This window comes from Barbus barbus (genome assembly GCF_936440315.1).
Source record: "Barbus barbus genome assembly, chromosome: 5".
Classification (NCBI taxonomy): domain Eukaryota; kingdom Metazoa; phylum Chordata; class Actinopteri; order Cypriniformes; family Cyprinidae; genus Barbus; species Barbus barbus.
In genome coordinates, this window is record NC_136733.1 from 36,614,353 (window position 1) to 36,637,632 (window position 23,280).

General features: G+C 38.8%; 1 protein-coding gene across 4 annotated transcripts in view; it reads right to left on the minus strand.

Annotated features, from left to right (window-relative positions):
* Positions 1-23,280, minus strand: part of LOC306869971 (GTPase-activating Rap/Ran-GAP domain-like protein 3) — a gene marked incomplete at its 5' end in the record, with an annotated part of 64,694 nt that overhangs the window by 32,310 nt on the left and 9,104 nt on the right. For 2 of the 4 annotated variants that reach the window (XM_079416960.1, XM_079416959.1), the window contains 2 exons: positions 16,077-16,146; positions 20,202-20,520. In XM_079416960.1, the coding sequence (XP_079273086.1) occupies positions 16,077-16,146; positions 20,202-20,251 (120 nt within the window). Of the gene's footprint in view, positions 1-16,076; positions 16,147-20,201; positions 20,521-23,280 lie in introns of those variants that run through there. The other 2 variants (XM_079416958.1, XM_079416957.1) reach the window with 1 other exon arrangement.

The following is a 23,280-nucleotide window of genomic DNA, read 5'->3' on the forward strand; positions in this document are numbered from 1 at the left end:
ATCCGTGCACACACACACAGGCACACACCCACACGTCTATGTTTTTAGCACATATTTGTAAGAGAATTATCTCAGTGAAAGTCTATCTGCACAGATAGTGTGTGTATGTGGGACAATCACTTGCACCTGCCACGATGTAATCTGGTCTTTGCAGTAAAATTGCAACAGCCCCCTCCCCCCCCAGATGGAACAATGCCGGTTGCTAGGCAACAGAACACAGAACCTCTCCCATTTCCTTTTTCTTCAGTCACCTTGTTTTCCTCCTCACATTTCTCCCATCTTTCTTCTCCACCTGTTGGCCTGCCTCCCTCTCTTTCTCTTCCCTCTTCTCTGTATCTGGCAGACCTAAAAACAGACTGCAGCTGCACTGCATCTAGAGAGGGACTGGCTGTAAGAGTGTGAGATTGTTGTTGTATGTATTTGAGAGTGTGTGTGAGTGTGTGTGTGTGGCAGATGGTGTGCCTTGGCCTCAGAATGCCAAAAGTCCAGGCAGAACATCCTAGATAGACTCTTGTGTTCACACTAATCACTTAATAAGTACTCATTTGGTGTCCTAGTTGAGATAAATCAAGACCAAAGTGGAAAAAAGAAAAAGTTGTACTTTAAGTGTATGTAAAGGTAGTGATGAAAACTTATTTCTTTGAATACCTGAATATGATATTCAGTGTATATATCACTCACACACACACACACACACACACACACACACACACACACACACACACACACACACGCAGGTACATCTAAAAAAATTAGAATATCGTGAAAAAAGGATTTTTTTTTGTAACTTCTTTCAAAAAGTTCAACTTTCATATATATTTTAGATTCATTACATGTAAAGTAAGACATTTCAAAAGTTTTTGTTTTAATTTTGACGATTAGAGCTTACAGCTCATGAAAGTCAAAATCCATTATCTCAAAACATTAGAATATTTCCTAAGATCAATCAAAAAAAGGATTTGCAAAGCAGAAAAGTTCAAGAACATGTAATATTGAACTAGACACAAACATACATACATTAAACATAGATGCGAATGGAAGGAAGGCATGGAGAGAGAGAGAGAGAGAGAGAGAGAGAGAGCGCTCACGCGCAAGAGAGAGCATAATGGCAGGATTTGCACATCAGCTAAACACAACCTGCTAGAACCATGAGAGAATCACATCACCTTAATCAAAAGGGATCGAAGCCTAGAAGCGCATCTAAATAGTTAACAAGCGGTTACTTGCACTGGTTTGTTGATGCTGAGAAAAGTGTCCTGGTGCATGTATAATGCGTAGATTCTTGATGAATTCCTTTAGGAGTGAAAGTTTCGCAATCCCAGCCACGGGTTGATTGGTCCGAAGTTAAATCGCCAAAGTTACTGAACTCAAAACTGCCAGAAGCTCAGACTCCCCCCGAAAGGGGAGTTGCGAGGTTTCCACGGTGATGTGTGTCTCTAGGGCATCAAAGGTAAAGAGAAGAACTTGCCTTTTGGGTGTGGGAGAAGTTTTATCTGGATCCTGTAACACCCATTTTTGGTTAGTTTGACCAAAACAAGACACATAGTTTCAGCGGCAAAGTGTTTCTTTGCCTCACTTGACACCACATTTGCATGTTTTATGACTGTTCTGCTCAATCGGTGTAATTCTTCCCGCAGTACAGTAACAATTGTATGATGTGTTTCACGTTCAGATAGTATACATCATTGTTTGAGAAATAAAGAGCAGATAATTTTGATATCAAGAAAGAGACATCTAACATATATTAAACCGGAGATCCATTCATACACTTGAAAATTAGTGTTTACAGCTTACTAATACAAATAACGAGTGGTACCTAGGCTAATATAATAAGGAAACATACAAACAACACATGCATATACCAGATACATTTGTAATGGATTAATTATAGTCTAAATAAAGACAATGTCTCTATGTGTGTGTTATGTATCTTGTAATCGTGGGGGGGTAGTCCACTGGTCAGCCAGGCCTGGTACCGAGGGTCATTTAGTTCTCTGGAATATGTTTGAAGTCCGATGGAGAGAACAGATAGTCAATTCTGTTTAGCATCTTTTTGACAGTGGGGGGGACAACCACTGACAATTTAGCACCCATATAAAGGTAGAGTGTGGGGCCAGGCTGTGAATTATATGCAAATGTCAAAAGGCTAAAAGGGTCTCTTAGGACATGAAGTCCCAATGACCATCAAGGATCATAAGCAGATGTTACACCATAAAGCTTGTCAGCAGACAGAAGCATAAAGTGCTCCCAAATCTCCTGGTAGATGGCTGCATTGACACTGGACTTGATAAAACACAATGGACCAACACCAGCAGACGTCATGGCACCCCAAATCATCACTGACTGTGGAAACTTCAAACTGGACTTCAAGCAGCTTGGGTTCTGTGCCTCTCCAGTCTTCCTCCAGACTCCAGACATCGATTTCCAAATGAAATGCAAAATTTAAATTTATCTGAAAAGAGGATCACTGAGCAACAGTCCAGTTCTCTTTCTCCTTAGCCCAAGTAAGATGCTTCTGATGTTGTGTCTGTTTCAGAAGTGGCTTGGTAGCCCTTTTCCTGAAGACATCTGAGCTTGGTGACTCTTGATACAATGACTCCAGCTGCAATCCACTCCTTGTGAAACTCTCCCAAGTGTTTGAATCAGCTTTGCTTGACAATATTCTCAAGCTTTCGGTCATCCCTGTTGCTTGTGCACCTTTTCCTACCCAATTTCTTCATTCTGCCTTAATTCTTCGTGGCATAGATTCAACAAGGTGTTGGAAACATTCCTCAGAGATTTTGATCCATATTGACATGGTAGCATCACACAGTTGCTGCAGATTTGTCGGCTGCACATCAAGGATGCGAATCTCCCGTTCCACCACATCCCAAAGGTGCTCTATTGGATTGAGATCTGGTGACTATTGAGGCCATTTGAGTAAAGTGAACTCATTGTCATCTTCAAGAAACCAGTCTGAGATGATTTGAGCTTTGTGACATGGTGCATTATCCTGCTGGAAGTAGCCATCAGAAGATGGGTATACTGTAGTCATAAAGGGATGGACATGATCAGCAGCAATACTCAGGTAGGCTGTGGCGTTTAAACTATTCTCAATTGGTACTAAGGGGCCCAAAGTGTGTCAAGAAAATATCCCCCACACCAGTACACCACCACCACCAGCTTGAACTGTTGAGACAAGGCAGGATGGATCCATGCTTTCATGCTCTTTACGCCAAATTCTGACCCTACCATCTGCATGTCACAGCAGAAATTGAGACCCATCAGACCAGGCAATGTTTTTCCAATGTTCTATTGTCCAGTTTTGGTGAGCCTGTGCGAATTGTAGCCTCTGTTTCCTGTTCTTAGCTGACAGGAGCGGCACCCGGTGTGGTCTGCTGCTGCTGTAGCTCATCTGCTTCAGGGTTCGACGTGTTGTGCATTCAGAGATGGTATTCTGCATACCTTGGTTGTAACGAGTGGTTATTTGAGTTACTGTTGCCTTTCTATCATCTCTAACCAGTCTGCCCATTCGGCATTTTCGACCATTCCATGTTCATAGTCACTTAAATCCCCTTTCTTCCCCATTTTGATGCTCGGTTTGAACTTCAGCAAGTCGTCTTCACCACATCTAGATGCCTAAATGCATTGAGTTGCTGCCATGTGATTGGCAGATTAGCAATTTGTGTTACCAAACAATTGAACACGTGTACCTAATAAAGTGGCTTATGTATGTATGTGTGTGTGTATGTATTTGATTGGTGTAGGTGTTTGTATTTGGTGTGATGTACACTGAGATTGTATAGGTATTAATATATATGTAACACTTTACACTGTCAAAATGTATTTCAAATATTTAATAGTATTTGTATTATTTTATTAATCAACAATAATTTTATTTCAATATTTTTATTGACACTAAAATATATTATTCAAAATATTTCTGCAGTATTTGAGCTCAGTGGAAAATTAAAGCCTGTGTTCATTTATATTAAGTGTACGCTGACTGCAAAACAGTGGTAGGTAAATCGTTAAAAAGGTTTTGTGGATAAATTTCTTCATGTTCGAAAATGGATGCAGGGGATGAAAACCCTTGAGACAACTTGATATTTGCTCATTACACATGCCTGTGATACACAACATCCCCTCTAATAGACTTAAACACACTAGGAATCTACTTTAAGCACACAGAGACACAATTACGTGTCTCATAAGATTTTTTTCTTTTGCCCAGTGACATTTTGTGGTGCTATTAAGGTGTTTTGATAAATGCCATGAGGTTAATGATAGCAGGATAATAACAGGACAGTCTACCAAACTCAAGCAAAAGTTCAACACACACACACACACACACACACACACACACATGAATATCAGAGAAGCATGAGAGAGAGTACAAGAAAGAGAGAGCACAAGATAATCAATGCTATTGTGACAGGGATGTAACATTGATCTTTTTAGAGAGCTTATATACGTGTTCTCGGGCTTCACAGAATAGAGCGAGAGAGACAGATGAGATGAGGAAAGAATATGGCGAGAGACACAAATGGAAAAAGCAAAGCATTTGAATCTGAGAGAAAAACAAAAGAAAACATTTCCATAATCTAAATCAGTCCACACTGTGGAATGGAGCTTTGGATGAACTGTGAAACACAAAACAGGTTTATACAATGAGACCATCAAACAAAGGCCTGCAATTACCATAAATTTATCACAAGAGTCTTTTCAGTTTTTGGAAGGTGCAAGAAATTAATCACTGCAAGTTTTGTGCTACTTAAACTTTTGTTTTGCAACTTAATTTAATTGGAAACAGATTAAAATGAAAAGTATAAACCCAGTTTGCCTAACCTGAGTTGGAATAATAATCTAGGCTCATTGGAAAAACATGCCTTTACACACATTTTTCGATAACACCAAAACCGAACATATTAACTGCAGTTTCCAGCTGAAATGTATCAACTGACATTTAATTTCTGAATTGCCACAATATGCATTACAACTTACAAGCAACATAAAAAGCATTGTTTAATTTCACTTTGAAAGTGTCATGAAATGTTTAATAAGCAATTTAATATTTACCAGGCACATTTTTGCAATGAGTCTGTGTTGAGGAATACTTTTATGAAGTATTATATTAAAAGACAGATATGCAGCCATGGATAAATGCCAGAGGAGCTGCTTCATGTGCCCTTTTGGTGAGTGGAGGACCTTTAATTTTGAAGTTTAAGGGGCACAGGTTATAGCAGTGATATCAAACAAGCGACATTTTGTGCGATTGTATCTTCTGTGTGTGTGTGTTCTCTCTCTCTCTCTGTGTGTGTGTATTTGTGAGAAACAGAAAGACATATATGATGGTAGATCTCACTCTCACGTCTTTCTCTAAAACTGTATAAAACACACACAAACAGAATATAGGGGAGTAAGGATTTAGGGGAGTAACTAACTAAAATGCATCGGGCGATGGTTCATATAAATGAACCAATGTACTGTTTTGACTTGGTTATATAAATTAGGGTGTTTTTGATTTATTTAGAATAAATGTATCTGTTAAGATTTGATGCTGTCACCCTAATTAAGTTTGTTCATAGTAAATTCAATTAATTAAATTAGTAAATAGTAAATTCCAAATCTTCTATACTTATCTTGCTGGATCTGTCTGCTGCTTTTGACATGGTTAACCACCTATTGACAAAGGGCATCTCAGGAACCGCACTCCAATAGTTTGAGTCTTACTTCATCTAACTACTGGGGTGCCTCAGGGCTCAGTTCTTGGACCACTTCTCTTCTCTGTTTACATGGCATCACTAGGTTCTGTCATTCAGAAACATGGCTTTTCATATCACTGCTTTGTTGATGACACTCAACTCTACTTCTCATTCCATCCTGATGATCAGACATCTCTTGATGGATGAAGGACCATCACCTTCAACTCAAACTTGCCAAGACATAACTGCTTGTGGTTCCATCAAACCCATTGTTTCATCACAATTTCACCAACCAGTTAGGCACATCAACCATAACTCCTTCAAAAACAGCCAGAAACCTTGGAATTATGATTGATTGATCAGCTGACTTTTTATACCACATTGCTAAAACTACCCAGTTCTGCAGATTTGCTTTATTCAACATCAAGAAGATCAGGCCCTTTCTTTCGGAAAAGCATTAAAAACTGCTAGATCTGCTTACTTTACGTCTCTTTTAGAAGAAAACAAACACAACCCCAAGTATTTATTTAATACAGTGGCTAAATTAACAAAAAATATAACATCAGCAGGTGCAGACATTACCCAGCAGCACAGTAGTAATGATTTTATGCTCCTAAAAGAGGTGCCTCCAGAAGTAATAGATCCTCTTCTGAATATTATTAACTCATCATTGTCATTAGGATATGTCCCAAAAACCTTCAAACTGGCTGTTATTAAGCCTCTCATTAAAAAAACACAACTTGACCCCAAATAATTAATTACAGACAGATCTCAAATCTCCCTTTTCTGTCAAAGATATTAGAAAAGGTAGTATCATCACAACTATGTTCCTTCTTAGAGAAAAATTTATATATGTGAGGATTTCCAGTCAGGTTTTAGACCATATCATAGTACTGAGACTGCTCTCATTAGAGTTACAAATTACCTGCTTTTATCATCTGATCGTGGTTTTATCTCTCTATTAGTGCTACTGGATCTTAGTGCCGCGTTTGACACACAACCACAACATTCTTTTAAATAGACTAGAAAATTATGTTGGCGTTAGAGGAAGTGCACTGGCATGGTTCAAATCGTACTTATCTGACTGCCATCAATTTGTGGCAGTAAATGAAGAGGTATCATACCAATCACAAGTGCAGTATGGAGTAGATCAAGGCTGAGTACTTGGCCCCTTACTTTTCACGCTTTACATGTTACCTTTGGGAGATATCATTAGGAAACATGGTGTTAGCTTTCACTATTATTCTGATGATACCCAGCTCTATATTTCTTTGCGTCCTAATGAAACTTACCAATTTGCAAAACTAACGGAATGTATAGTTTTGCATGTAATAACCTATGTGTTACATAAGTACTACTCCAAATAAAGTTTAAAAATAATTTTTATATTAGCAAGTCTTGAGCGATATGTCAGTAAATATGTAAAAGATTTTAACTATACTTAGTATGAAAAATATATTTGAAATATATTACTTTTTTTACTAGGGTAGAATAATTAGCTTCTAACTTGACAAGCTATTTTCAAAGTAGCCAACAGTGTTTTTATAATACACACACATGAACTTGTCCACTAAATCTGAATGAACATTTACTTTACACTGGTGGTGGACGAGGAGATACCCCCTTACTATGTAAAGCGCTTTGAGTGCCTAGAAAAGTGCTATGTAAATGTAACAAATTATATTACTTGCAGAGAAGATGGAGAAGGAGAAATTATATAACTGGGTTTGGTTATATTTAACAAAACAGAGGATTTCCCTCAATAACACACACCCACACATACTGTAGATGAACAAATCATACTGACTTGATTTATATAAGTGCACTGTTCTTTCCCACGCAAGGCATTTCTCATCAGAACTACACAGAAAGTCTTTGACAAGTGGTCTGAATTCTCAGCTAACTTTCAGACAATCTGTAAGCAAATACATATATGTCTTCCAACGTTGCTTAATTGCATCCCATCCCATGTCCCATCTTTTGAACAGTCTTGTGAAAGTGACCCACCCACAGAATTGGACGCAGTGAGTGTGAGTCACTCTTGATGCTTCATAAGATAGAGCTGCAGGCAACATGTTCCACTGAGCCCAACATGCTAATTTTACACACCGCAGTCACTCTGCAGCCAACCCTCCCTCTGCTCAGCATATGTGTGTGGGGTTCGAAGGCGTTTGGACCTGGTTAAAATCAAATAATTATAATAAGAGTAATAAGTCAGAGCCAGAAGATGCAGATGTGTATGTGTCATCATGTAGCATTATTAGAAATTTTAATATAGCCAGAGGGAGGCCCTCATGACAATAAACACGTTTAATTCTCCAGTCAACTGTGTCATTATATTGGTTTCAAAGTAAGCCAAAGTAAGACTGGCTGCTGTGGTGTGGAACGCTCCCGTTCTTTTAATGTTTTAGTTTGTTTGTTCTGTGTTTAGTCATTCTCTTACTGTCAGTTTTACCAGAGATGAACTACTGGACATAAGGCAACACACTACAGAAAATTTCTTTCCGGTTTTTGATTATTCAAACGCTTTATTGGATGTTTTGGTCGGAGGGGCAGCGGTCCTAGTCAAACGCGCGCTGGTTAAGCTCCGCGAACGCGGCTTCCGAACTGCGCTCCCAAGCATTCGTCTAGTGAATCTCCGATCCCTTCCTAACAAAATGGATGAACTACTTCTCCTCACCCGCACAAATAAGGACTTTTCAAACTCTGCTGCATTGTGCTTCACTGAAACCTGGCTGAGTGAATCCATCCCGGATAACATGCTTCATTTGCCGGGATATCAGCTGTTCAGATCAGATCGCATCACGGAGCTAACGGGGAAAACGAGAGGTGGTGGACTATGTTTCTACATAAATGAAGGTTGGTGTTCAGATGTAACGACTCTGAAGAAGATGTGTTCTCCTAATTTGGAGGCCTTCTTCATAAACTGTAAACCGTTCTATTCCCCCGAGAGTTTTCCTCCTTCATTCTCGTGAATGTGTATGTGTCTCCGGACGCGTGCGTGAGCGCCGCGATGCAACAGCTGGCCGAACAAATATCTGAAACAGAGCAAAGGTACCCGGACTCTCTTTTAATCATTCTTGGAGATTTTAATAAAGCAAATCTCTCCCGCGAACTGCCAAAATACAGACACCACGTTACATGTCCCACCAGAGACCATAATATATTGGATCATTGTTACACAATAATTAAAGATGCATATCACTCTGTCCCACGGGCAGCTCTGGGGCTCTCTGATCACTGTTTGGTTCATCTCATACCAACCTATAGGCAAAAACTTAAATCTTCTAAACCTGTATTAAGAACTGTTAAAAGATGGACTAATGAAGCAGAGCAAGATTTAAAAGCTTGTTTTGACCTCACTGATTGGAGTGTTTTTGAAGCTGCTGCCATCGATCTGGACGAGCTCACAGAGACTGTAACATCATATATCAGTTTCTGTGAGGATATATCCATCCCCACCAGGACATTCTTATCATTCAATAATGATAAACCGTGGTTTACTGGGAAACTCAAACAGCTTCGTCAGGCCAAAGAGGACGCTTACAGAAGTGGGGATAACATCTTGTATAACCAGGCCAGGAACAGACTAACAAAGGAGATCAGAGTGGCTAAAAAGAACTACTCTGAGAAGTTGAAAAAAGAACTTTCAGCAAAAAACGATCCAGCATCAGTATGGACTGGTCTGAGGAACATCACCATGTACAAGTCACCACCTCCACACTCTGTGGAGAATCAACAACTGGCTGACGATCTCAATATGTTTTACTGTCGATTTGAAAAGGCCAGACTGACACCCAGCACCCGCTCTGATCGGCACTTCACACATTCAACTCCCCCCCCCCATGCAACCCCCCTTACTCCCTCCCCCAGCATTCTACCTGCGTTTAAAGTCTGTGTAGAGGATGTGAACCGGGTCTTCAGAAAACAGAAATCTAGGAAAGCTTCAGGACCAGACGGTATTTCACCTGCCTGTCTAAAAGTCTGTGCTGACCAATTGGCCCCCATCTTCACACAGATCTTCAACAGATCTCTGGAGCTGTATGAAGTTCCCTGCTGCTTCAAACGCTCCACCATCATTCCCGTCCCCAAAAAGCCCCAAATCACTGGACTTAATGACTACAGACCTGTGGCCCTAACGTCTGTAGCCATGAAATCATTTGAAAGACTGGTTTTGGCTTATCTGAAGGACTTCACTGGACCCTTACTGGACCCCCTGCAGTTTGCCTACAGAGCAAACAGGTCTGTGGATGATGCAGTCAACATGGGACTGCACTTCACCCTGCAGCATCTGGACAGACCAGGGACTTATGTGAGGATCCTGATTGGACTTCAGCTCTGCTTTTAACACCATCACCACGGAAACCCTTCAGAATAAACTAACCCAGCTCTCCGTCCCCACCTCCGTCTTGCAGTGGATCAACAGCTTCCTGACAGACAGACAGCAGTTAGTAAAGCTTGGTAAATTCACATCCAGCACTCGAACCATCAGCACTGGAGCTCCTCAGGGCTGCGTACTCTCCCCACTGCTCTTCTCCCTCTACACCAACGAGTGCACATCTAAAGACCCCTCTGTCAAGCTCCTGAAGTTTGCAGACGACACCACACTGATCGGCCTCATCCAGGACGGTGACGAGTCTGCTTACAGACAGGAGGTTAAGGAGCTGGCTGTCTGGTGCAGTCTTAACAACCTGGAGATTAACACGCTCAAAACTGTGGAGATGATAGTGGACTTCAGGAGAAACCCCCCTGCTCTCCCCCCACTCACCATCATGAACAGCCCTGTGACTGCAGTGGAGTCATTCAGATTCCTGGGCACCACCATCTCCCAGGACCTGAAGTGGGAGATTCACATAGACTCCATTGTCAGGAAGGCCCAGCAGAGGTTGTACTTTCTTCACCAGCTGAGGAAGGTCAACCTGCCACAGGAGCTGCTGAGACAGTTCTACTCTACCATCATTGAATCCATCCTCTGCACTTCAATAACTGTCTGGTTCAGCTCAGCTACCAAATCTGACCTCAGAAGACTGCGGAGGATAGTCCGGACTGCTGAGCGAATCATTGGTACAACCCTCCCCACTCTCCAAGAACTGTACTTATCCAGAGTGAGCAAAAGGGCTGGTAAAATCACTATGAACCCCTCACACCCAGCACACGCCCTCTTTGAGGTGTCACCGTCTGGTCGACGCTACAGAGCTCTGTGCACCAGAACGACCAGACACAGGAACAGTTTCTTCCCTCAGGCTATCCATCTCATGAACACTCAACAATAAATGTGGAACACACAATTATAATACACTATCCATTCACCACACTCACTAATTTTATCTTTATTTTCTCATTTCTAATTTGCACATACTTGACCTGTACATACATAGTTGTTTATATTATATATTGTGTTTTTGCTGCTTTGTACATTGCCTTTTGGTTAATTGTTGTTATTCTTTTATTATCTGTGTCCTGTCCTGTTGCTGTCTTTCTGTTGCACTGTGGAGCTTCTGTCACTACAAAAAATTCCTTGTATGTGTAAACATACTTGGCCAATAAAGCTCATTCTGATTCTGATTCTGGTATTAACGTCGATGTCGTTTTCCTGTGTGTTTCTTTTTGAGTTTGGATTATTAAAATACTGTTTATGTTAAGTTTATCCTCGTCTCTTCATTCCCTTGTGTGCTACCGAGATGGGTAACAAGTGAGTTTTTATCTCACACTTGCTTTTTTAACACCATTGGTTGGGATTTGGACATGGTTTAGTGTTGGTGGTACATTATTTTCAAATGTGATTAACCTCAGCACCGCTCGCAACAACAGACATAATAAAATGTTACCAGATTCATGTATATCTGTTTTCAGAAAAAACACACTTTTATCACTACTTATTGGATCTGTAACTTCGAATGAGTTGGGCCAATGCCTAGGTGTCAGTCACTACATAGCCATGATGCAGCATATGAAGGTACTAATTGGTTTCAGACTGGATTCCAAGCCACTATAAACTCATGTGAAATGATTCTAGAGCTAATTCAAGTAGACTACATGTAACTACTTGATGACCACAGTGCCTACTGTATACTTTCGATAGAAATAGAATCGTAATTAATTTACTCCTTTTAATTGCTCCATCAGGTGCCATTAACAACAACAAAAAAAAACATTCTGAAAGTATTTATACATGTCCATTTAAAGAGCTGTACGAATGACTAACAATCAACCAGAGCCCAAGAAGGGGAAAATCCTCATGTAACCTTTTCTTTACATCCATACAAAAGTAAGGGTGCTTTTATATTAGCACTTTTGGTGTGCAGCCAGGTTTAGTTGACGTCAAAAATATAATTGTGAGAGAGACAGAGAATTTGAATGAGGAATATTGAGGACATTTGAGGCGTTGAAGAGCACATGCAAAAATTTATCTGGTTGGAGAAAAAGTGATTAAATGAAAGGAGGACAATTAAGCAGTGTTCTGTGTCACTCACTCCATATCAGATTTCTATTCCTCAAGATTTCTGGTGGGATTATAAATGTTCTCCAACACTTGTTCATCCTGTTGGTGGGCACAGTGGGTCAGCTGTGTTCTCTCAATCTTTGGTGTTATCGGCTTTCACATACTGCAACTGAGTAAGTACAGATGAGTCCTGTCATAGACTTTAGTGATGCTGCTCTGATGATGACAAAGCATTTTCATCTGCTCTCTTTGAAACACTCCATCTCATGCTCCTTTATATACTGATTCCTGACCAGGCTCGATGCAACAAGCGATAAAAGGTACCTCTTCTATGTTAATCCCATTTGTATCCTAACAAGCCTTGATAGTGATAAGTGATTAGCAGCACTATATTTTATCAACCAATTATTTTATTCCTGCTGTGTCCCAACAGGTATCTCCACGCAGAATTTCACTAAACCAAAACCTTGCTCTTTGATGTACAGTAAATAATGAAACAAACATAAGAGAGATTGATTTGTAGAATTTATTAATTTATTTATTTTATTAAATAAATAAAAAAAACTATAAAAAAAGCACGCTGTCTGGTGAAGCATAACTGAAATCATGAAAACAAGGTATGTGCCTTTATTTTTATGCTCTTCAGCTATGCAGTATGTTGTGAGTGTGACAGAACCAACTATTTAAGAGAACAAATTCACATACTCTTCTGATTGGATGCAATTTTGCTGCATTGTACAGCATTTTCACTATTGATGAAAAGAAAAACTGCTTATTGCTGGAATCAGGGCCGTAACCACCATATATAGAGGAAACAATATTTAGGTGATGTGCCAGTGTTCTGAAAGCACTTGTAAATGTCAAATTGATTGAAATGGCAAATTACATCAAAAACTGGCTTTTCTGTTCACACAAGCTAAGTGCAGATTCCAGCACAACGCTTCAGTTTTAACAATAAAAAAGTGTGAAGTAGCTTAACATTTCATATTTGACATGTTTTATGGGGGGGGGGGGGGATATATTACTATTTTTGTTTGGAATTAGGCTATATCATTTATGTAATTCATGTAATATAATTTGTAATGGTCATAATGCACTTTATTTTAAAGTCCAATTCTCGTTATTAACAAACCATTTAACTATGCCTCAATAAACTCCTAATTTGCTGCTTATTAATAGTAAGGTAGTTGTTGAGTTTAGGTATTGGGAGGATTGGGGATGTAGAATATGGTCATGCAGAATATGTGCTTAAGTACTAATAAACAGCCATGTTAATAATAGGAATGCTAATAAGCAACTAAATATTTGAGAATTGGTTCCTATACTAAAGTGTTACATTTGTAATTGAATGTGAAAGACAAGAAACATTAACAGAAACATTTTTGGCACATTATACATATGATCAAAAGTGAATGCGAGCATATTTTAAAATAAAAATATTATTTATAAATAAAAATGTCCATTACATTTGTAACACCACCTAACCAACCAACCAAAAAAAAAAAGAATAAATAAAAATAAAATCAAGATTTGGGATATGGTTACAGCCTTGGTTGGAATCATATATTTTTGGTATCTCATTAAATATGCTAAGTAAGTAGTCAAACTTTGACATTAAAGTCCCTGCATCCAAATTATCTATAAAAGTATGTGAAAAACAGCAGCAGTAAATCAGTAGTATGTCCGATTTCAACATGACTTCTCTATTGTCAATAAAGAATGTAAAGTATGCATGTGTGTAGAATAAATGCCATCTGGATTAAATACATCAGTCATCAAATGCGGCACATTCTGCTTTCCAACAAAGATACTGCATTGTCTGTTGATATGTGATCAGGTCTAATGTTTTCTATGATTATAGGCTATGAAATCAGTTTCTAGATGATGTCTAGCCACTTCTACAAATGGTTCAGCATATAATAACTTCTAAACAACAGTCATGTTTACATTAGGTCATCATGCAGTAATGAGAGGATGGAGCACTTGGGAAGCTTTTAACTCAAAAACCTCACTTAGACACACATGCATTACATTCTTCAGCACTTAAGATACACACTTTGCACTTAGAGGTCATAAAATCACCTATATGAGGATCCCTGGAGCTAATGCACTTATATAAACCGACTGAACCATACAGCTAGTCAGCCATACATGTAGAAATTACATATGAAAACTCAAGAGCATACCCCTTTCTTATTGATTTGATCCTCAGGTTTCAGCCTATGAAAAATATGTCCCTATAACCATGCACTATTATTTCGGAGTCTTTGTGTAATCTGGATGACTGTCTACCTTGTGTATGTTCAGTGTAATTGTATAATAATGTAATGAATGTGGTCAATACTGCTATTTTCCTCTCATGATGATTACACTATTAAATGCAAAACGCATACATGAGTGTAAATGTAAAATTATGCAACCACTGGCTGGCATGAAAACCATAACAGAATCAATTAGTAGTATAATATAATAATTGATATAACAGAAAAACACTGCCAGACAGATACATACAGAAATCCATAATAAGAGACACATTCTGGAATAATGACTATAATTAAGTACAGCAATCCTCAGAGGAAAAAAGAGAGAAACGGTACAAGAATATTTCATAGTAACCTCAGCCTGGTTTAAAAGAGCAATGCAGATTAAAAACAAAACTAACATATGGAAAAATAAAGACAGGCAACATAACAAATGTATATGTGGCTTGCATGCTACTTTAAAAAAAAAAAACGGAACTAGATATTTCTTGTTTTAAATTTACAACGGATATAAGAGAGGGGCAAGCAATCACATGGCACATTACCGCAAAATAAACCCTGACAGAGAGAAGAGGACACCGATGTGAAATATATTACACAGCTACTTACTAACTAAATGGACATGAAATATTGATTTGAGTTGAAATTATTTTATTACGTGAGAAGAGAATGTGGAGTGTCCAGGATTGACCGTTCCATGCTTATTTTTTGTGGTAAAGACTTTATGATTAATTATGTAAATTATTCTGTATACGGATGCTTAAAAAATAAATAAATACATGGACATGAAACTGATTTGAAATATTGATTTGAGATGCTTTACATAGAAACTGTAGAGAAACAAAACAGTCACAGCGAAGGTCAGTTATACTGCGTTTCCCTGAACAACAGCCGTTATTCAGAAATATCAGACTGCTGAATGCCACGATTGACCAATCAGAATCAAGCATCCCAGAGCACCATGTAGGTACTCTTATGCAACAGGCAATTACAAGATTACATTGATTTTTATGCAATTCATGTACATTTTTTTAACTTTCAAAACAATTACATTATTATGCTGATAATATCATTTGTAATCAAAATAAATTCATATTCATTATTGGTCTCAGACTTTTGGACGCCACGGTAGCTTTAGATACCTAAGAACAGTGGCACATGGAGTAACAAATGCCCTACACACGCAGTCATATACACACACTTATATTCTCCATCTGTCGTGTATGATAATGCATGTGGTTTTGTGACATGGTACTATCTGACACAAGGTTTCTCATTTCTTTCTACCCACAAACCTCCTGCCCGTTTCACATAGGAAGTAGCATCTAGTGTGGAATTAAACCACTTCCTCCGTGCAACAACTATCTGGGAGAGACAGACACCGCTGAATGAAACACACCCTCACCCACTCAATACAACAGGCAAAACACTCTCAATCATTTAAATGCTACTATTTGTGTGCCTATTTAACCTACTGCAAAAATCCTGCTACTGTGAGATGATGTTTAACTGAGCAATTTAATTACAAAGACATACAAATCTCATCTGATAAAACAGACAGAACCGCAAACATATATAACAAATCTAACAGAAACACATAGCTACTGAAGTGCACATGCGGAGAAAAATAGAAAGAACGAAATGCAAATATATAAATACATAGAAAAGCTTAAATATGCCAGTCCTCACCAGTTCAACTGATCCATAGTGTTTCCGGCTGAACTCTCCTCTCCGGCACCCAAGATCCTCTGACGCTGAGCTGCAAAACGGAGCATATAACCATTTAAACCATTTAATTGCAATGCAAATCTTGGTAACACTTTACAATAAGGTTCATTAGTTAACATTAGTAAACATGAACTAAGAATGAACAATACTTCTACAGCATGTATTAATCTTAATGTTAATTTCAGCATTTACTAGTGCATTACTAAAATCACAAGTTGTGTTTGTTAACATTAGTTATTGCACTGTGAACTAACATGAATAAACAATGACTAACTGTATTTTCATTAACATTAACATCTTTTTTTATTGTCTTGGATTATTTGTATATTTTATGATTTTAAAACATTCATATTGATAATGTGATTTCTTATTGAGAAATTCTCTGACATGTCAACACACCCGAGCAACACCTTGAAAAAAAACGTCATTTTAGTTTCAATACCAGAAACCTGTATTCCAAAAAAGAAGCCCCGCCCACTCAAATCCCTGTCATGTCACAGCCTGACACTTATATTAGATTATTAGCACGAGAACCACATGCTCAGTGACTCAGCTGACAACTAGACATCACTCATCTTCCCAAAACCTCAAAGAGTAGCTCTCTCATAAAAATGGCACTAAAGGTGTGCAATTTCTGTGCCATTAGCATCGCCCAATAAAATATTTCAAATAAAATATTTCAAACAGGTTTCCCAAATATTCCCACCAGAGCTCAACAATAAGGATGTATGACCAACTAACTTTCCCCATCAAGCCAATGAAGGTGACATGTTCAAAGCAACACAAATGTTTACATAACCTTGTTTTACATAAAGTGTGAGCATCTATTTCATTAAGTGACTTTTGAAGTTGATTTGAAGAATTTGATTTATTCGTAGCATAAACTATTATTTTTTTATTTTTTTTTAATTCTAACTACTTGAGCCCTTTCCTGTTTGCCATTGGCCGGGCAAACACATAGTCCCACCCTCAATCTGACACCATTGGTCGAGCCAGTGTTGCTATGTTAGGATGAGACGCTCAATGCAAAAAAAATTAAAAATAGAATTTTGATGCTGCCAACAGTGTTTACTTTTCAGGGGCATCAACCTACGAATGGCTTGCTTATAGTTGTCTCTGTATATTAAACTGGGATATGAAAAAAGTATTTCAACATTAATAAAAATAAAAAACATCAGTTTAATAATGCTGATGTTTTGGTCAACTACTGTACTTGTGATTCATAATATTTGCTTTATTGAAAACAACTTCCCTTCTGACTGAGGCTTAAACTATTTATATGCTATATGCACATGAACACTTACATTTATTATAGCCATTTCACTTCAAGTGCAATGTAAATCGTGCATGTGAGCAAAAACATTTCCTCTGTGTGAGGACTATTATTATGTTTCCATTAGTGCAGAATGCAGCTAAGAATGTCTTTACTGACAATAGAAGAGATACTGCACATCATGCATGTATATATCGGGTGCTAATTTATAAGCAGGAAGAGTGTGCAGAGTCATTTTGTCCAGAGAACAAAATAAGGCAAAATGTTTAATAAATTAAATACTAAGTTCTGCATGTGCAGACCCCGTGTGGGAATGCTTATACACAATATGTTTTTGATTTACAAGAGTGTGCATGCATTCTTGGTTTGTGTAGCTTTAGAAGTTTAAATATGCCTCCTTTCCTATGCACTCCTGCTATGCATCATGTAATGCTCTCAAATGGGGGAAGGGAGATGGTTAATTGAAAGATTGGAAAAATGAAATGAGATAAAAGGTCGACTTCAGAAATGGCCACATAATCCTGTCAGAATGACCTACTGGTGATTACAGTCAGTTACTTGAACCATATCTCATTTGACTAAGAGCATTTAAAGACAAAATGCACAAGTGATTGGTGAACAAGACAAGGATGTAAAGGAGTGGCTCATCATTCGAGCATTTACTGTGGCACATGGCTGAAAGAAACCTGCTTCAAATTCAGAAACACTACCCCTGGAGGAGCAAACAATTAACAGCTAAGGACATAAAGACATCTTAAGATGCAGAACGGCTTATTGTTTCACTCTTATCTTCAAACAAACCTTTGATTGTTGCTCATGATTGAATGGCTCCATTGATATAACGAATAATTTCACAAAAATGAGATCATTTTTATGAAAAGAAATCCTATGATGATGATGATAGTAGTAGTGCGCCGGTAGATGACTGTTTGCGAATATGATAATGATGACAGCAACAGCATTGCATAATTAGCGTGCCATTACCCTCTGGTAATACTGTGAAACGAACTACGGTCAAGTTTGTTCACAGTAATCACTCCTGTTATGCATCTGTGATAATAATTTTGTGATAATGATCTGGCATGATATCATGTTTCCAATGATGCAGAGCTCAATGCCTTGACCACACATCTCGGATGTCTTGCCACATGACCGAAGAAAAAGCTGCCACAGACGTCTAACACCGCAATCATTAAGAACAAAATTGCCCTTTGAGCACCAACCTTCTCATTATGTGCCAACTCTGCTGTAAAAAAACACAGCACTAGTTAAAACAGATTAATATAATTAAGCCACCTTGTCTTTGAGAATATGTGAGATAAAAATGGATGAAAAACACATACAAAGATAGTATAGGAGAGAAAGAAGTACATTGGAAATCATTTATTTTACTTGAAAAATTAAGTCACTGTAGATAAACTTTTTTTTCTTTTTTTTTCTGGGGTTTGTGGCAATAATTCAACAGCAGGCTACCCAGAATATGAGTATGAGTATATGAATTGTATGGATGGCATTGGTAAGCTATATATGCCACAGGTCAAGAGTTCGAAATGGCTTATGTGTTGCATTGTTGTGGTGACACATTATCCGTCATGTGTGTGGCTTTGTTTCGTAAAAAAAAAAAATACTATTAGGCTACTGTACAAAATGTGTGATCCGCTTCTGTTGGGACACGTCAACAGGTGGATTTTTGTCCTGCTCTCATTGGATGGACGGCTGCATTATGCTGTCATGTAAATAATTGCTGAGTGCCATCAAGCAAACCTCAAATTACCGCAGATTCGCTGAGGTGCTGAGCAAAACCTCTTATGATTGTGGATGCCTCACTGTCACAACATCTAACCGTGATCACAAACCGTCTTAAAACGAACACCAAAACCACCTTTCTTTCATATTTTAATCATGTTTACTGTGACACCAGTCGTTGTACAGTGGCGCATGGATGTCCACTCTACCGAGAGGCATAAATAATTTACCGATTTTCCGTAGCCTAGTATATCCCACTACTACACACGGGGAAAGTCTAAAACATTTGTCTAAGCAGGATTGTATCCTATAGGCTATACGTAAGACAAAGCAGCGGAAGTGTTCTCTTTCCCACCTAAATTTAATCTAGACTACTTCAGATGCAAAGACTTGTGGACTCTGTCTGTATAAATATTGCTGCGGTGCTGAAGGGAAATAAGAGCGCAGCTTCTTAAAGAGACAGTTCAGCCAAAAATGAATATTCTGTCATTTAAACACTCCCGTGTTGTTTTAGACTCCAGAACACAAAAAGAGAGGTTAGACAAACCGAGAAGCTCAGCCACAACTGACTTTTATTGCAAAGTGATAAATGAGACATTCTGCTTTACATCTACTGACAGACATAAAGAAACTCATACGGGATTTGTAATAATAATTTTCACTTTTTGGGTTAAGTGTTCCTTTAAAATTACTAGACCTATTAAAACACACACACACACACACACACACACACACACACACACACACACACACACACACACACACACACACACACACACACAAACATTTAGGAGAATTAAAATGTAAGCTTGGGATGCCAGTTTGTAATAAAATACAGATGAAAGATTTATGTTGGAAGTGCTTATTTCCAATATCAGCATCCAGTATGTTGATTGATCACTCCGGGGAGGGTGCAGCTTGTTGCACGTTCTAATAAGATGCAAGAGTATATAACCCCTGATATGCCTGTGTCAGAATAACCTCCATAAAACAAACATCTGAATATATTATCTCAATGTAAATATAAATATATTTATAAAAAAATATACAGGAACTGAATGCTTTACCGTTGGTTGAAACTCAACAGTTTGTTCGCTGCGGGGTCTACACCACTCATGGCCCCATGCGATGTTATTCTCTTCTGCAGTCCAAGTTCTTCTGTCCCTCGCCTTTTTTTCTTAGTCTTCTCTTTCAAAGAGACAGATCAGTAAGCATCATCTTCCCTACAGCTGCTCCTGCTGCTGTATCCCTTCATTGTGTTGCCTTTTAGTAGGCTACTGCCGGTCCTCTTAATGCACCTGATGGTCGCAGTGGTGAGTTTCATATGGACACACAGGACACACCTCGCGCGTAACTGAACAGTCAAGAAGCAGATTCTCGTAGACTGGAGTCCCCTTACAGTCGCGCGCTATGCTCGTGACCGAGAGAGTCAGGTGGTGAGCTTGTTAACTGCAAATTCTCTCTCTCTCTCTCTCTCTCTCTGTGTGTGTGTGTGTGTCATTGTTGCGTTGCCAACCAATAGACCCGTAGCAAACTGATAAAAGACCAGAAAATATTAAAGAATGAATGACACAAAGCTATACAGCCAAATAACATAAAATGCAACATAACACCCCAAAGCCAATTCTATAAGATGACTCATACTTTAATTTATATGAAACTTGAGTTAATATAAATATTTGATCCCCTGCTGATTTTGTACGTTTGCCCACTGACAAAGAAATGATCAGTCAATAATTTTAATGTTAGGTTTATTTAAACAGTGAGAGACAAAATAACTACAAAAAATCCAGAAAAGCACATTTCAAAAAAGTTATAAATTGGTATGCATTTTAATGAGTCAAATAAGTATTTGACCCCTTCACAAAACCCTTGTTGGCAATCACAGAGGTCAGACGTTTCTTGTAGTTGGCCACCAGGTTTGCACACATCTCAGGAGGGATTTTGTCCCACTCCTCTTTGCAGGTCCTTTCCAAGTCATTAAGGTTTTCAGACTGACGTTTGGCAACTCGAACCTTCAGCTCCCTCCACAGATTTTCTATGGGATTAAGGTCTGGAGGCTGGCTAGGTTACTCCAAGTCCTTAATGTGCTTCTTCTTGAGCCACTTTTTTGTTGCCTTGGCTATGTGTTTTGGGTCATTGTCATGCTGGAATACCCATCCACGACCCATTTTCAATTCCCTGGCAGGCTTCAATGCCATGGCCCTGATGGTACATTGCCCGTCCATCGTCCCTTTGATGCGGTGCAGTTGTCCTGTCCCCTTAGCAGAAAAACACCCCCAAAGCATAATGTTTCCACCTCCATGTTTGACGGTGGGGATGGTGTTCTTGGGGTCATAGGCAGCATTCCGCCTCCTTCAAACACGGTGAGTTGAGCTGATGCCAAAGAGCTGGATTTTGGTCTCATCTGACCACAAGACTTTCACCCAGTTCTCCTCTGAGTCATTGGCAAACTTCAGACGGGCTGTACATGTGCTTTCAGACCGAGGGATATTGACAGTTATTTTGTGTTTCTTCCATTTGCGAATAATTGCACCAACTGTTGTCACCTTCTCACCAAGCTGCTTGGTGATGGTCTTGTAGCCCATTCCAGCCTTGTGTAGGTCTACAATCTTGTCCCTGACATCCTTGGACAGCTCTTTAAACTTGACCATGGTGGAGAGTTTGGAATCTGATTGATTGATTGCTTCTGTGGACAGGTGTATAAAATTCAGATAACAAACTGAGATTAGGACCACTCCCTTTAAGAAAGTGCTCCTTATGTCAGCTCGTTACCTGTTTAAAAGACACCTGGGAGTGTCTTGCTGATTGATAGGGGATCAAATACTTATTTGACTCATTAAAATGCAAATCAATTTATAACTTTTTTTGAAATGTGTTTTTTGTTGCTATTCTGTCTCTCACTGTTCAAATAAACCTACCATTAAAATGATAGACTGATAATTTCTTTGACAGTGGGCAAACATACAAAATCAGCAGGAGATCCAATTTTATTTTCTCCACTGTACATATATAGTGTACAATGCTTGCAGTGTACAAATAGACAAGACATGTTTCTTTCTTTCTCTCTCGCTCTCTGTCTGTCTTACACAAACAAAAGCACTTGGTGAAATATTTTAATTGGAATATTTAATTGCCTTTGTGGCAAAGTGATTTAAAGGGTGAAAGATTATTATTAATTGAGTGGATTCACTGAAATACTGAGCATCTTTTTATTACAACAATTTCCTTCCATGTCTGTTAATTTTGCTGTCAACATCCTTTATCTAGGCATTTACAGTCACTGCCTATGGTGCGTTGAACAGCGTGTAACGCTACCCAAGATCATCATGCTGTAGAGCCAAACAGCTTCTCATTAAGACACTCGTTTACATTAGAAAAATTCAGGCTTGCATGATTTTTAATAATGTCACAACTGGTGACTGCGACTTACAGCTGCTTCATCATGGCAAAGGAATAACAGTCTTCACCAGTTCTGTATGCAAACACATTACTTTATAAGGTGAGTCCATGCAAATAAGGATAACCTAACTCCCACTGAAAAAGGCAGAGCATTAACCATGTGTTTGCATGAGTGTGAAATGTGACTGTGTGCATGTTTTGGCATCTGTCTTCAAGGACGCTGTGCACTTAGCATTCACACATCCACAAATGACAAGCATCCCTCCTGTATGCGTTTCTAGACAGTGTTTTTTTTCTTTTTGCCGTTATGATCTCATAACCTTCATTTTTCTTCCCGCTGCCGCAAGCCTACCCATATTCCTTCTGTCTAGCACAGAAGTGAAGGGTGCAATGAGGGCATTGTTCAGACAATAACTTTTCTTCTCATTTAATCTCTCTCTCTCTCGACTCACCCTCACTGATGTCACACATTCAGACACATCTCCATGCCTGCTTTGTTCATCACACACCTGCACCTGCAGAACATGTAGCTCTTTAAATACTAGACAGTTGGTGAGACAGAGAGAAAGTGACATTATGAGAGTCTTGAGTATATTAAGTAATACAAGAATTCAGGCATATGTAGTAGGAAGTTGGCAGAGACTTAATTGCAGACTGCTCTTCATCACTATTACTAGCAGGACAGCATGTTATCAGACAAACTGAGGCGTGCAGTAATAGACTCCATCAGGTATTATAGCACCA